We start from the raw sequence: 13,211 nt of genomic DNA, 5'->3' as shown, positions 1-13,211 counted from the left end.
CTATTTTTCTCCAAGTGGTAGTATTTGGTAACAACTCTTTGGGCAACATGACCTTTCAGCACTACTGTTGGGGTGATGCTGCCATAAGTACATTTAGATCTCGATCGAACAGTTGTAACTGTGCACAAGTAATGCTTTTCAGTCACAATATATTTAAATATAATTAAAAATGCTCGAGTTATTTAGAAGTAGGGAGCATTTCCAGGCCGTACTGGATTTTCTAATTCTATCTACGTGATGGAAGTTAGAATACCCTTCATCCCTGATGAAGACGGCAGAGTTTGTCATTGAAACATCAGTTATAATCGGTACCTGTACCTGGCTAGAAGCCCAAGAAGTTTATTCACCCTTCTATTAGCTATAGTGCCTTTGGGCTATGGAGGAGAAAAATAAATGAAAATGGCCAGTGATCCTGTGTCACTTGCCAGACTGGGGGGAATGAATCTGTGGGTTTCACTATTTATCTCTGGTGGTCCAATTGTAAGCCAACACTCATAGCCCAGGCTTAAATATGAATAATGGGAGCTTGCACAGTACCACAGGTAACATGGCTCCTATGAATCATTTCCTTATAAAGCAGGGGTTCCCAACCTTTTTTATGCCATGGACCTTTACTATTGACTGAGAGGTCTGTGGACCCCAGGTTGGGAACCCCTGCTATAAGGGATATACAAGGAGGGAGAAAGGTAATGGGGATATTGAAGCAGAAGTTGTTTCAATTGAGATAAGAACTATTATTTATGAGAAACTAGGCTGGATATGTAATGATGTAAATTAGTTCAATAGCATTGATGTAAATAATACTTTGCCTACCAAATGATGATGGCTTAGATACAACAAGAGATACTTACAGTTCAAGAACTAAGATGTAGCCAGTAGGAAACTCATATGTGTCACATATTGCAGGGAACTGTGGATGTTGCAAGTTCAGTAAGATAGCTGCCTCATGAGCCACTTGCTCTTTCTTCTTCATTTTCTTGCTGATGAATTTCACAGCCACTTCCCTTTTTGTTGATTTTTGGATACATTTCTTCACAACAGAAAAGCGACCCCTCAGAAACAGAACAGAACTCAAATCACTATGGTATAGAATCAGCTACACATGTTAAATCTCAAATATTTTAGTTTTGATTTGAGTAAATATTAGCATTCAGACCATGAATAGTAACTATAACTAGTAGTGGTTCATGAATACGTGCTGGCACTGCTTTTTCACTTACAATGGATTCTGGTTAATTGGGACACATCGGAACCAGTACATTTTTTGCCCAATTAAGCGGCTGCCCCAATTAACCAAATTTTCATGGAAATAGTTAAAAAGTTATTAATAACAAACTGAGAAACAAATTATGTATTTATATGAAATACAAAACAAATTAGAACACTACCAACAGCACTACAGTACTATAAAACTTTGTTTTAGTTTGTAATAGTTATCAACGGAGGAATTCATCCAATGTACACAATGAATAAAACTAACACAGACACTTAGTGCAGATAATACACTGCTTTCATACAATGTTCTTGCAATTGCGTCCTCCAAATCTTCATTTTCATTGTAACATTCAAGATGATTGTCGATACCTTCAAAATCTTCATAGTTCCTAACTTGTTGAAGTAGTGAAATTGTTTCATTTTCACTCCCAGCCACTTCTGGCATCTCTGAGCCTGAATGCTTGAAACCGCAGTGAGCAAAACAGCTCTGAGTTGTCTTACTGCTTATTTCTCATCAACTACCAGTGACAAAAATCACCACTTTCTGAACACAGATGCACACAAATGATGCTACTTAAAAACTATATGATCTAAGCATGTTTTAGTGTCTAATGGCCACACAAGTGCGATTGACACTAATTAGAATCTGTTTGACAATAGTCTTCTGTCCCAGTTAAGCAACACCATGTCCCAAAAATACAAAGGGAATCCCATCATATTTTCTCAATTAGTTTTTGTTCTTTAAGAGGTGTTCCAAAGAAACGACTGCCCCAATTAACGGATGGCCCAATTAACTGGAATCCATTCTGTTGTGAATATAAGTAGATGTTTTATGCTATGAAGATGGTAGGTTGGAATATACACTGCTTAGTTATATTCAACAACATAAGTATTCATTATCGCATCAAGCCTAATAATTTACTTAGTAAGTAGTACACCATGCAAATTAAGTAGCATTCTACATGTTACTTTTGTTTAGGGATTGAATTGGAATTGGTTTATTATTTTCACGCATCTCAAAGTACAGTGAAATGCTGTCTTGCACACTGATCATTTGGACCAATTCATTACACGGTGCATTGAGCAAATATAAGGTAAAACAGTAACAGAATGCAGAATAGATTCTAACAGCTGCAGAGAGAAGTGCTGTGTAGATAGATAATAAGGCACAAAATCATGAGGAAATAGATTGTGAGGTCGATAATCCATCTGTTCATACTAGGGAACCATACAGTAGTCTAATAGCAGCAAGGTGGGAGCTGCCTTTGAGGCTGGAGATTTGTGCTTTCAGGGTTTTTGTATTTCCGCCTGATAGGAGAGGGGACAAGAGAGAACATTGATCTTTGATTATACTGGCTGCTTTACTGAGGCAGTGGGAAGTATAGAGAGTCCATTGAGGGGGGACTGGTTTCCATGGCATGCTGAGCTGTGTCCACAACTCTCTGTGGCTTTGTTTGGTCACATTCAGAACAGTTGTTATACCAGGATAGGATGCTTTTAATGGTGCACCCAGGTAAAAATTGGTGAGGGTTGATGGGGATGTAACCAAAATTTTGCATATCTAAACTTTCAAAATTGGTAGCACAATTTGTTATGCACTTATGTAATTTTAACTTTTCACAGATTTTAAAACTGATGATGAAAGGCAATTTGTATTGGATAAGACTGTTTTTTTTTTGTAGAGTTGGTTGGACCAGTTGCAAATGAGGCAAATGCATGGTCTTCTGCTAAAATATCCTGTAAGCAGATGTTTGTACAATCATGTCAATTGATGTACAGGGGTAAAGACTTCCTACTTCAGGCTTTCTCATGCCTTAAGCTTTGATAATTAACCACCCTGACAGTAGTTCGTGGAAGTAGTTCTAGTCCAGCAAGGCCCACTTTATTTTTATTTTGATTTATACAGTGTGAAACAAGCCCTTCTGGCCCACAAAGCTGTGCCACCCAGCAACCCACTGATTTAACCCGAGCCTCATCCCAGGAACTACTTACAATGACCAACTAACCTACTAACCGGTACATCTTTGGACAGTGGGAAGAAACATGATCACCCGGAGGAAACCCACGTGTACATTGGAGGAATGTACAAACTTTCTTACAGAGGATGCTGGGATTGAACTCCAAACTCCAACGTCCCAAGCTGTAATAGTGTCATGCTTAGTGCTCCACCACTGTGGCACCCACTTGCACAAACACTACTGATTCTGAGGCTCATCTCAGACTCAGATTGCAATCTAAGTCTAGATCCTTAAAAAGCAATTATGGTATGTATTTAAAAACTGATTCATTAAACTGGTAGTGTTGGCACAAGAATGTACTAATTGCACAGTGCATTGCAGTAATGTGCCTAGGTTACTCTGACAGTTACTCTCCAACAATGAGTATGAATGTCAAAGGAAGCTGAAGCATTTTCCACCCCTACAACCAGAGATGCTGAGAGGATGGTCCATCTTGGCTTCTTTCTGAGATGCGCATCATTACAGAAACCAGCTGATAACAAAACAAAAAGAGGCAACAGCAGAGAAAATGGGACTGAAAAATATCTGCCTAACCCTTCAACCATGCACATTTTACATAGAGGAAGTTTTATTTTTGTTGGGAGTTAATTATCCCTGCTTTAGATAATGGCAGCAGGGTGCATCCAAGACCTAATCATCCATAGTTGTTTCATCAATGTTTCAACAGATAGCAGAAGTTTTTATAAATATATAAAAAGGAAGAGTGTGTCTACAGTCAATGTAGGTTCCTTGGAAGAAGAGAAGGGGAAATTGATATTGGGTGATAAGGAAATGGCTGAGGCATTGAACGACTATTTTGTGTCAATCATCACGGTGAAGGACACATCTATTATGCCAAAGAAGGATGTTATGGACAAAATGGGAGGTGAGGACCTAGATAAAATCACCGTCACTAAAGAGATAGTGATGAGCAAATGAGAGGGCTTGAACTTAGTTAAGTCCCCTGGTCCTGATGGGATGAATCCCAGGGTGCTGAAGGAATTGGCGGAGGTTATAGTAGACGCGTTGGTAATCAACTACCAAAGCTCTCTAGATATTGGGCAGGTCCTGGTGGACTGGAAGACAGCAAATGTTACGCCACTTTTTAAGAAAGGATGTAGGCAAAAGACGAGCAACTATAGGCCATCTGTAGTCGGGAAAATGCTTGAAGCTGTCATTAAGGAAGAAATAGTGAAACATTTAGAAAGGAGGGGTTCCATTAGACAGACACAGCATGGATTCAGAAAGGGCAGGTCCTGTTAGAAAAGCTTACTGGAGTTCTTTGAGGACATAATGAGTGCAGTGGATAGAGGGTAATTATTCAGTAGGGTGTTCATTATTCAGTTGGGTGCATTCATACATACAGTTGCTTTCCATATACACAAGCAAATTAGTTTTCCTTGTTTAGAAAGCCACCTCCCTGTAGAAAAACAATGTAGCATGCTTACATAGGAAAATACAAAACAATTAATATGAATCACTAACAATTGTATCACCAAACAGATCAGAAACAAGTCCTGAATGAGGCTTCAAAAAGACTGAACACAAAAATGAATGTCTTTTCAAATAAAAAAAACAAGTAGATTTCTATAGTTCAATTTTCCACAATAGGGAAACTGAACATGCCCATCAGCCTTTTCAACTCATTCCATCATTATGTTAAACCATGGCTAATCTACATAATTTCTCCATTTACTCAATCAGCATTCTATATTCTTTAATTCTCTTACACAATAAGAACTATTACTCTTCAGTCTTGCAATTTGGAAGTCTTGATCCAGTTCTTGATTTCCACTATTCTTTGCCTGAATCCTGAATATGGCTTAAAACTCATATTCGATTTGAGGGAATTTTATAATTTTAAACATTTAATATTTTAAGCAGCTCAATGAAGACAATGTAAACTCAACACAGTTAAAGTGGGGGGGATGCGGTGAACCAAGTTTCAAATGAGCAAGTACAACTGTATAAAGAAAATTCAATTAGATCATGGTTGATCTGTACCACATTTCTGTTTGTCTCTTACTTTAATATTTCTGAACAGTTTTATTCAAAAATATCTATGTAACTCCATTTCATATTGACATTTAACTGAGGGCCAACAATTATTTTAAGAATAATTAAGTTTCTTATCAGCATAAAATTTCTAATGTGGTGCAAAACTGCTGCAAAGAAGTGCTCCAAAAGGACTAAAGAAATAAGGTCAAAGTATGACTGACTGCTTTTTGAGATGGCTCCACAAAAATGAATGTCTTTTCAAATAAAAAAGTAAATCCAAATAAATTCCTATAGCTAAATTATCCATAAAAGGAAAACTGATCATGGCTGATTATCTGCCTCATATCTAGTTTCTTCCCTCAACGATAACAGAACATAGAACATAGAAAAGTACAGCACATTACAGGCCCTTCGGCCCACAATGTTGTGCCGACCCTCAAACCCCACCTCCCATATAACCCCTCACCTTAAATTCCTCCATATACCTGTCTAGTAGTCTCTTAAACTTCACTAGTGTATCTGCCTTCACCACTGACTCAGGCAGTGCATTCCACGCACCAACCACTCTCTGAGTGAAAAACCTTTCTCTAATATCCCCTGAATTTCCCTCCCCTTACCTTAAAGACGCGTCCTCTTGTACTGAGCAGTGGTGCCCTGGGGAAGAGGCACTGGCTGTCCACTCTGTCTATTCCTCTTAATATCTTGTACATCTCTATCATGTCTCCTCTCATCCTCCTTCTCTCCAAAGAGTAAAGCCCTAGCTCTCTTAATCTCTGATCATAATCCATACTCTCTAAACCAGGCAGCATCCTGGTAAATCCCCTCTGTACCCTGTGCAATGCTTCCACATCCTTCCTATACTGAGGCGACCAGAACTGGACACAGTACTCCAAGTGTGGCCTAACTGGAGTTTTATAGAGCTGCAACATTACATCGCATCTCTTAAACTCTGTCCCTCGACTTATGAAAGCTAACACCCCATAAGCTTTCTTAACTACCTGTGAGGCAACTTTCAGGGATCTGTGGACATGTACCCCCAGATCTCTCTGCTCCTCCACACTACCAAGTACCACAACAGTCCACCCTTCATTGTTTATGAACCTACAGATTAGAGAAGCCCCAAGAAATTCCTCTATATCTGCATCCTAAATGACTGATACTTTATTTATGCCCCTTACTTTTAAAATCTCTGGTTAGAAGAAAAGCATCTCAGCACCTTAGCTGCCAATTTGGGTTTCAATGTGACCAATCCTCTTTTTTTTCTAAATTCAAGTGTCTTTCAGCAAATCTTTTTTGATCTATTTTCATAGGGCAATCCTTTATCCCAGAAGTTAATCGAATGAATTTATACTGCACTGCTCCAAGGTAAGTACAATATATCATTTGTTCAGAATGTGAACCCAAAAGTGCTCTAAGTATGGCTTAAGCAAATCCTGAAATAATCTCAGCAAAGTTTGCTTATTTTTGTACTTCAATCCCATTGTTAACTACAAATAAATGAAAACCTACTGAACTGCTTGCTTTTGCTGTATATTTTTAAGCCAACAAGGCCTATGAGCAGAATTAGCTATTCGGCCTACTGAGTCAGATCCATCATTCGATCATGGCTGATTTATTAGCCCTCTCAACCCCATTCTCCTGTCTTCTCCCCGTAACCATTGAAGCCCTGATTAATCAAGAAACTATCGACCTTTGTCTTATGTATGCCCAATGGCTTTGCCTACACAGCTGTCTGTGGCAATGAATTCCACAGATTCTCCACCCTCTGGCTGAAGATATTTTTCCTATAGGAAACAACCTCTCAACATCCACTCTAGGCCTTTCAATTTTTGATAGATTTCAATTATCTTCCCATCAGTCTTCTAAACTCCAGTGAGTACAGGCTAGAGCTATCAAACGCTGCTTTAATTCCTGGGATCATTCTTGTGATCCTCCTTTGGACCATCTCCAATGCCAGCAGATTTTTTCTTAGATAGGGGCCCAAACCTGCTCGTAATACTCTAAATGCAGTCTGACCAATGCCTTATAAAGCTCAGCATTACATCCTTGCTTTTGTACTCCAGTCCTCTCGAAATGAATGCTAGCATTGCATTTGCCTTCCTTACCATTGACTCGCTGCAAGTTAACCTTTAGGGAATCCTACACAAGGACTCCCAAGTGCTTTTGTACTTCTGATCTCTGAATTTTCTCCCCATTTAAAAATAGTCCACATGTCTATTGACGCGTGTATGCATGACCGTACACTTCCCTACATTATGTTCCATCTGTCACTTCTTTGCCTGTTCTCATAATCTAAGTCTTTCTTCAGCCTACAACACACACAAAATGCTGGTGGAACACAGCAGGCCGGGCAGCATCTATAGGGAGAAGCGCTGTCGACGTTTCGGGCCGAGACCCTTCGTCAGGACTAACCGAAAGGAAAGATAGAAAGAGATTTGAAGGACTGAATTTCCAGCATCTGCAGATTTCCTCGTGTTCTTTCTTCAGCCTTCCTGGTTCCTCGATACTACCTGCCTCTCCACCTGTCTTTGTATTAGCCACAAACTTGGCCACAAAACCATCAAATAATTCATCTAAATCTTTGAGATACAATGTGAAAAGGAATGGTCCCAACACCACTGGTCACTGGCAGCCAACCAGAAAAGGCTCCCTTTATTCACACTCTTATCCATGCTAGTATCTTTCTTGTAATACCATAGGCTCTTATCTTGCTAAGCAGCCTCGTGTGGTACCTTGTCGAAGGACTTCTGAAAATCCAGATAAACAACATCCACAGACTCTTATGTCTATGCTGCCTGGTATGGAGTGAGATTTGCAAATTTCCAGTCCTCTGGAACATTCCAGAATCTTGAATGTGATTTTTGAGTGATCATTACTAATGCCTCCACAATCTTTTCAGCAACCTTTTCAGAACCCTGTGGTGTACTCCATCTCGTCCAGGTGACTTACCTGCCTTCAGACTTTTCAGCTTCCCAAGCTCTTGTCCTTAGTAACAGCAATGACACTCACCCCTGCTTCCCGACATTCTCACATTTCTGGCACACTGCTAATGTCTTTCACAGTGAAGACTAATGCAAAATAATTCTTAAATTAACCTGCAATTTCTTTGTCCCCCATTTCTACCTCTCCAGTGTCATTTTCCAGCAGTCCGATATCCACTCTTGTCTCTCTTTTACTCTTTATATCTTTGAAAAAAAGCATTTTGTATCCACTTTCATATTATTGGCTAGCTTATTTACTCTTTTCTCTCTTATAGTTTCTTTAGTTGCCTTCTGTTGTTTTTTTTTAAAAAGTTCCCCAATTCTCTACTTCCCCACTAATTTTTGCTATATTATATGTCCCCTCTTTTGCTTTTATGTTGTCTTTGACTTCCCTGTCAACCACGGTTGCCTCATCATCCATTTAAAATACTTCATCCGTGGGATAACCCTTTCCTGTACCTTCATAATTGCTCCTAGTTGCCATTGCAGCTCTTACGTCATCTGCGCTAATCTCCCCTTCCAATCAACTTTGACCAGCTCCTCTCTCATATCTCTCTAATTCCCTTTACTCCACTGAAATACTGAGACATTTTCCTTCTTAAACTGTAGGGTGAATTCTATCAAATTATGATCATTGACTCCTAAGGGTTCCTTCCCTTAAGTTCCCTAATCAAATTTACATAACACCCAATCCAAAATTGTCATTTCCCTAGTGGGCAAGCTGCTCTAAAAAACATTTTGTAGGCATTCTACAAATTCCCGCTCTTGTGATCCAGATTTAAGCAATCCACTTGCATTTTGAACTCCCCCATGTCTATCGCAATATTGTCCTTTGCACATGCAATTGCGTTGCAATTGCGTTACAAGATAATCTGCCTTATTCTGCATACCGTTTGCATTCAAATACACCACCTTCAGTTCCGTATTCATCACCCTTTTCAATTTTGCTCCCATGTTGCACTTTAACTCATCCCACTGACTGTAATTCTGCCCTGCCACCTGCCTATCCTTCCTCACAGTTTCACTACACACTGTGTCTACCCTATATTCTCTCTTCAGGACCTCCTCCCTTTTCCTGCCCATGTCATTGGTACCAAAAATGCATTAGGACTTCTGGCTTTTTACCTCCCCCTTTAGAATGACGTCGAACTGATCCAAGACATTCCTGACACTGGCATCTGGGAGGAAACATACCAACTGGGTGCCTCTTTAACATCCACAGAATCTGCTTTCTACTCCTCTAACTATGTAACCCCCTATCATTATCGCACTTCTCTTCTCCCATTTCCCTTCTGAGCCACAGAGCTAGTGCCAGAGAGCTGGTTGTGTAGCTTTCCTTGGTAGGTTCTCCCCCCTCCCCCCCACCAGAGCAGTACACTTATTATTGAGGGGTATGACCACAGAAGTATTCTCCATGGGCTGGCTATTCCCTTTCTCTCTTTTGATAGTCATCAGGTATTTGCCTCCTGCAACTTAGTGGTGACTACCTCCCTGTAGCTCCTCATTTTCCCATATGAGCTGAAGATTATAGAGCTGCAGCTCCAGTTCCTTAATACAGTCTCTGTGGAGCTGCAACTTGGTGCACTTTATGGAGATGTAGTTGTCAGGGAGATTGGAGGTCTCCCAGCATTCCCACAAAGAATACTCTGCTATGTCTGAACCCATTCTCACCACATTAGCTATGTATTAACAGAAAAAAAATTTACTAGAAACTGATTTAGAAGCTGCACCTGTGCCTTGGTCTGTCGAGCCAAAGTTCGGCCACTCTAATCCCCGGTGGCCCACCCCATGATGGCTGCTCTGCTTATATCTCCCTTCTTTCTATTGGCCCTGTGCTGATTGCAGCCGGCTGAAAAACCCAAAAGCACCGAATATCCCTTCAAGACTTGTGACGCACCAACAATGAATGACTTCTTGCGCTGAGTCCAGCTTGTTGAAAAGAAGAGAAAGCACTGCTCTCTTTAAACCTGGTGCTGCATCTCTCTCACTGATTGCTGCCCACTGATCATTGCTTGCCTCAGCCTTGTCTCACCTAAGCCTATTGATCCAAAGCCTGACCACTCTAGCACTGCCCATTCCAACAATGGCCGCTCCGTTTACAGCTCGCCTCTTCTCATTGGCCTAATTCATTATGATTGCAGCCTGCTGAAAAATTCTGAAAACCCCTGAGCTCTTCTTAAACCTCAGTAGCCCATCCTGGTTAAAAGTGCCCATGATGATGCATCTGGTGGATTTAGCAATAGTAATGTAATTGAATATCAAGGATGGGTGATTAGACTCCATTCTGGATGTGGTACTTGCTTGGCCCAGGTTTGCAGCTGGAGCTGAGTCCACAGCCGGATCAGCCATGATTTTTTTGAATGTGGAGCCGGTTTGACAGGCTTGCTCCTGTACCTTGTGTTTATGCTTCTTATTTGCCATTGATAAACCCGTGCCTGAATATTTAACAGCACTTGCTACATACAGGAATTAACGGCTTTTTGTGCTGAGGAGTCATTGACGGAAATGAACATGGTCAATGATCAGTAAACTTTTCTGCTTCTAACATGATGAAAAGAAGACCATTAGTGCAGCTGCTGAGGATTGTTGGGCTATGAATGTTTCCAGGGGAACTCTTTAAGCAGAAACATGTTGCTGAGATGAATGACCTCCAAAATCACAATGATCTTAGATCAAAACCATCCTCTTCTGTGACTCCAGGTAAAGGCAATAAATATAGAAACATAGATGAGCAGCAGCATTTGATGAACTCAACTGCTGTGGTCATGATACCACATGTAATATTAATTCCAGCTGCTTAGAAACTATCTTAAAGTGGATTTATAATACCTTCCAATTTCAAACAGCTCTGTGTAAGCAGATTCAAAATTATCCTTCCATGGAATTCGTGAGTCATCAGTAGTAGGCTCTGAACAAAGATGAAAAGTGATTAGAATGTGATTCAATGGACATTTCATTAATTTAGCAATTCACTAATTCAAACAAAAGTGGCACAAAGCACAATTGTTCTTGAAAGCCTCTTATGGTCCACTGACTGATCTGGCCTGGAATCAGGTAACTCTTACCACACGAATGGACAGTTTAACTATGGATTTATCACTAAGAACCATTAGGAATTAGAGTAGACATTTTACAATTATATGCAAGCTGGCATGTAGTTTTGAATTCAAATTTGCTTCACTCAAGTTCAGTAAAGCTTAAGCCATTTTACTGAAGCAAGATGAATGATGGATTAATTTGAAATTTCATAGTATTAATGGTCATGGGAATGCAACAAGAACCCTTAATGAATTTCACCTTTTTTGTCTGTATTTTCAGCTCAGAATAACTGTTGACTTCTCACATTAAGAAGCCAAAAAGTAGAAACTGGAGCCGATCTTTTGGACCTGCACTTTTCAATAAAATCATAGCTGAACTTTTAATTAGATTCACTTTCCTGCAGTAACCCCACATTTGTTGATTATGCTATTATCTAAAACTCTATCAGTTTTGGTCTCTGCAACTGAACCTACACAATCTTCATGGGTACAGGATTCTACAGATGCAGTACCTTCTGAGTGAAAAAAATTGCTTCATCTCATCTTTTTCTTGAAAGACTAACCCTCTATCTTGAGATGGTAATCCCTATTTCTGGGTAACTCAGATGCAGTTCTGCATCTACCTTGACACACCTGTTAGAAACTTTGTACTTTGTAATGGCATCACCTCTTACTTTTCACAGGACAAATCTGCTAAGGTAGGAATTGAGGAATAGTGTGCCAAGCACAATGTGGGAGATGCAGGTTCAATTGTAAGTAAGAGAAGTTTGGATTGCTACATGGATGAGCAAGGTATGGAGGGTCATGGTTTGGTGCAGATAGATGAGATGAGATGAGGTAGTAGGGTCTGTTTCTGTGCTGCAGTGCACTCTGACTCTATCAGTCTGGTGAACCTTCAATGTTCCTCCTCTGTTGCAAATGTATACACCCACTAGTTAAGAAACTACTCCTCTAAATGTGTCAAATGAAGACTCATTCCACCTCAAAACACTTTGTGCACAATCTCTCTTCTTGTACTCAAATCCTCTTATGAGAAAGATCAACTTATCATTTCCTGAATAATTACTGATTCTGTATTATTTAAAGTTAACATGCACGTACACTGACATCTGTTCCTTCATTAGGAGTTTGAGGAGCTGTGGACTGTCAGCAAAGAATGGTGCAAATTTCTACAAAAGAGCATTTTTACAGGTTATACCATTCCAGCTATGGTGGCTCCAATACATAGGTTTGGAAAAGTCTGCAGAGGGTTGCAGACTCTGCTTGCATCACCACCGGCACAACCCAACCATCGAGGTCAACTTCAAGAGGTGGTGCCTCAATAAGGTGGCATCTGCAACTAAGGGCCCTCACTGTCTGGAATGTGCCCTTTTTCTCGTTACTACCATCAGGAAACAGATATAGGAACCTGAAGATCAACATTCAATGATTTAGGAACAACTTTCTCCTCTCTGCTTTCAGATTTCTGAATGGTCCATGAATCCATGAATGCTGCTGATTTATTCCTCTTTTACACTATTTATACTTGTTACTTACAATAATTTTTATGTCTCACACTGCACTACTGCTGCAAAACAGTACATTTCACTACATAAGTGAAAATAAGTGTGATTCTGATTATGAATACAGGTGTCCCCCTCCTTTACAAAGGCAGAGCGTTCCTATAAAACCTTTCTTAAGCCGAAATGGTGTAAAGCGAAGAACCATTAATTTATATGGCAAAAAATTTCGTAAAAGCGAAAATCCTCTTTGTAATGCAAAAACAGGTTACTAATGTAGGTCTTTTGTAAAAGCGAAGTGGCGTGAAGCAAACATTCGTAAAGCGGGGGTGGGGGGGGGGGGGGCGCCTGTACTACTGGCCTCAATGTTTTGCTTAAAGATCCGTTGCCTTTCTACTTTTTTCCTACCAAAGTAGAAAACTAGTGGAAGATGCAGGTTCACATTTTACACACTATTTTCTATCTGCAGGTCCTCATCCATTC

The 13,211-nt window shown here is 40.1% G+C and overlaps 1 protein-coding gene across 1 annotated transcript in view; it reads right to left on the bottom strand.

The window, feature by feature from the left end:
• The window catches only part of kalrna (kalirin RhoGEF kinase a), a 705,069-nt gene that overhangs the window by 14,695 nt on the left and 677,163 nt on the right, over nucleotides 1–13,211 (bottom strand). The window contains exons 57-58 of the mRNA XM_059966562.1: nucleotides 11,021–11,099; nucleotides 852–1,052 (exon numbers count right to left, since the gene is read on the bottom strand). Coding sequence (XP_059822545.1) covers nucleotides 852–1,052; nucleotides 11,021–11,099 — 280 coding nt within the window. The remainder of the gene's footprint in view (nucleotides 1–851; nucleotides 1,053–11,020; nucleotides 11,100–13,211) is intronic.

Source organism: Hypanus sabinus, chromosome 4 (assembly GCF_030144855.1).
Source record: "Hypanus sabinus isolate sHypSab1 chromosome 4, sHypSab1.hap1, whole genome shotgun sequence".
NCBI classification, from domain to species: Eukaryota; Metazoa; Chordata; class Chondrichthyes; order Myliobatiformes; family Dasyatidae; genus Hypanus; species Hypanus sabinus.
The sequence above is the reverse complement of the archived record's forward strand: the minus strand, read 5'-3'. Positions and strand labels throughout refer to the sequence as shown.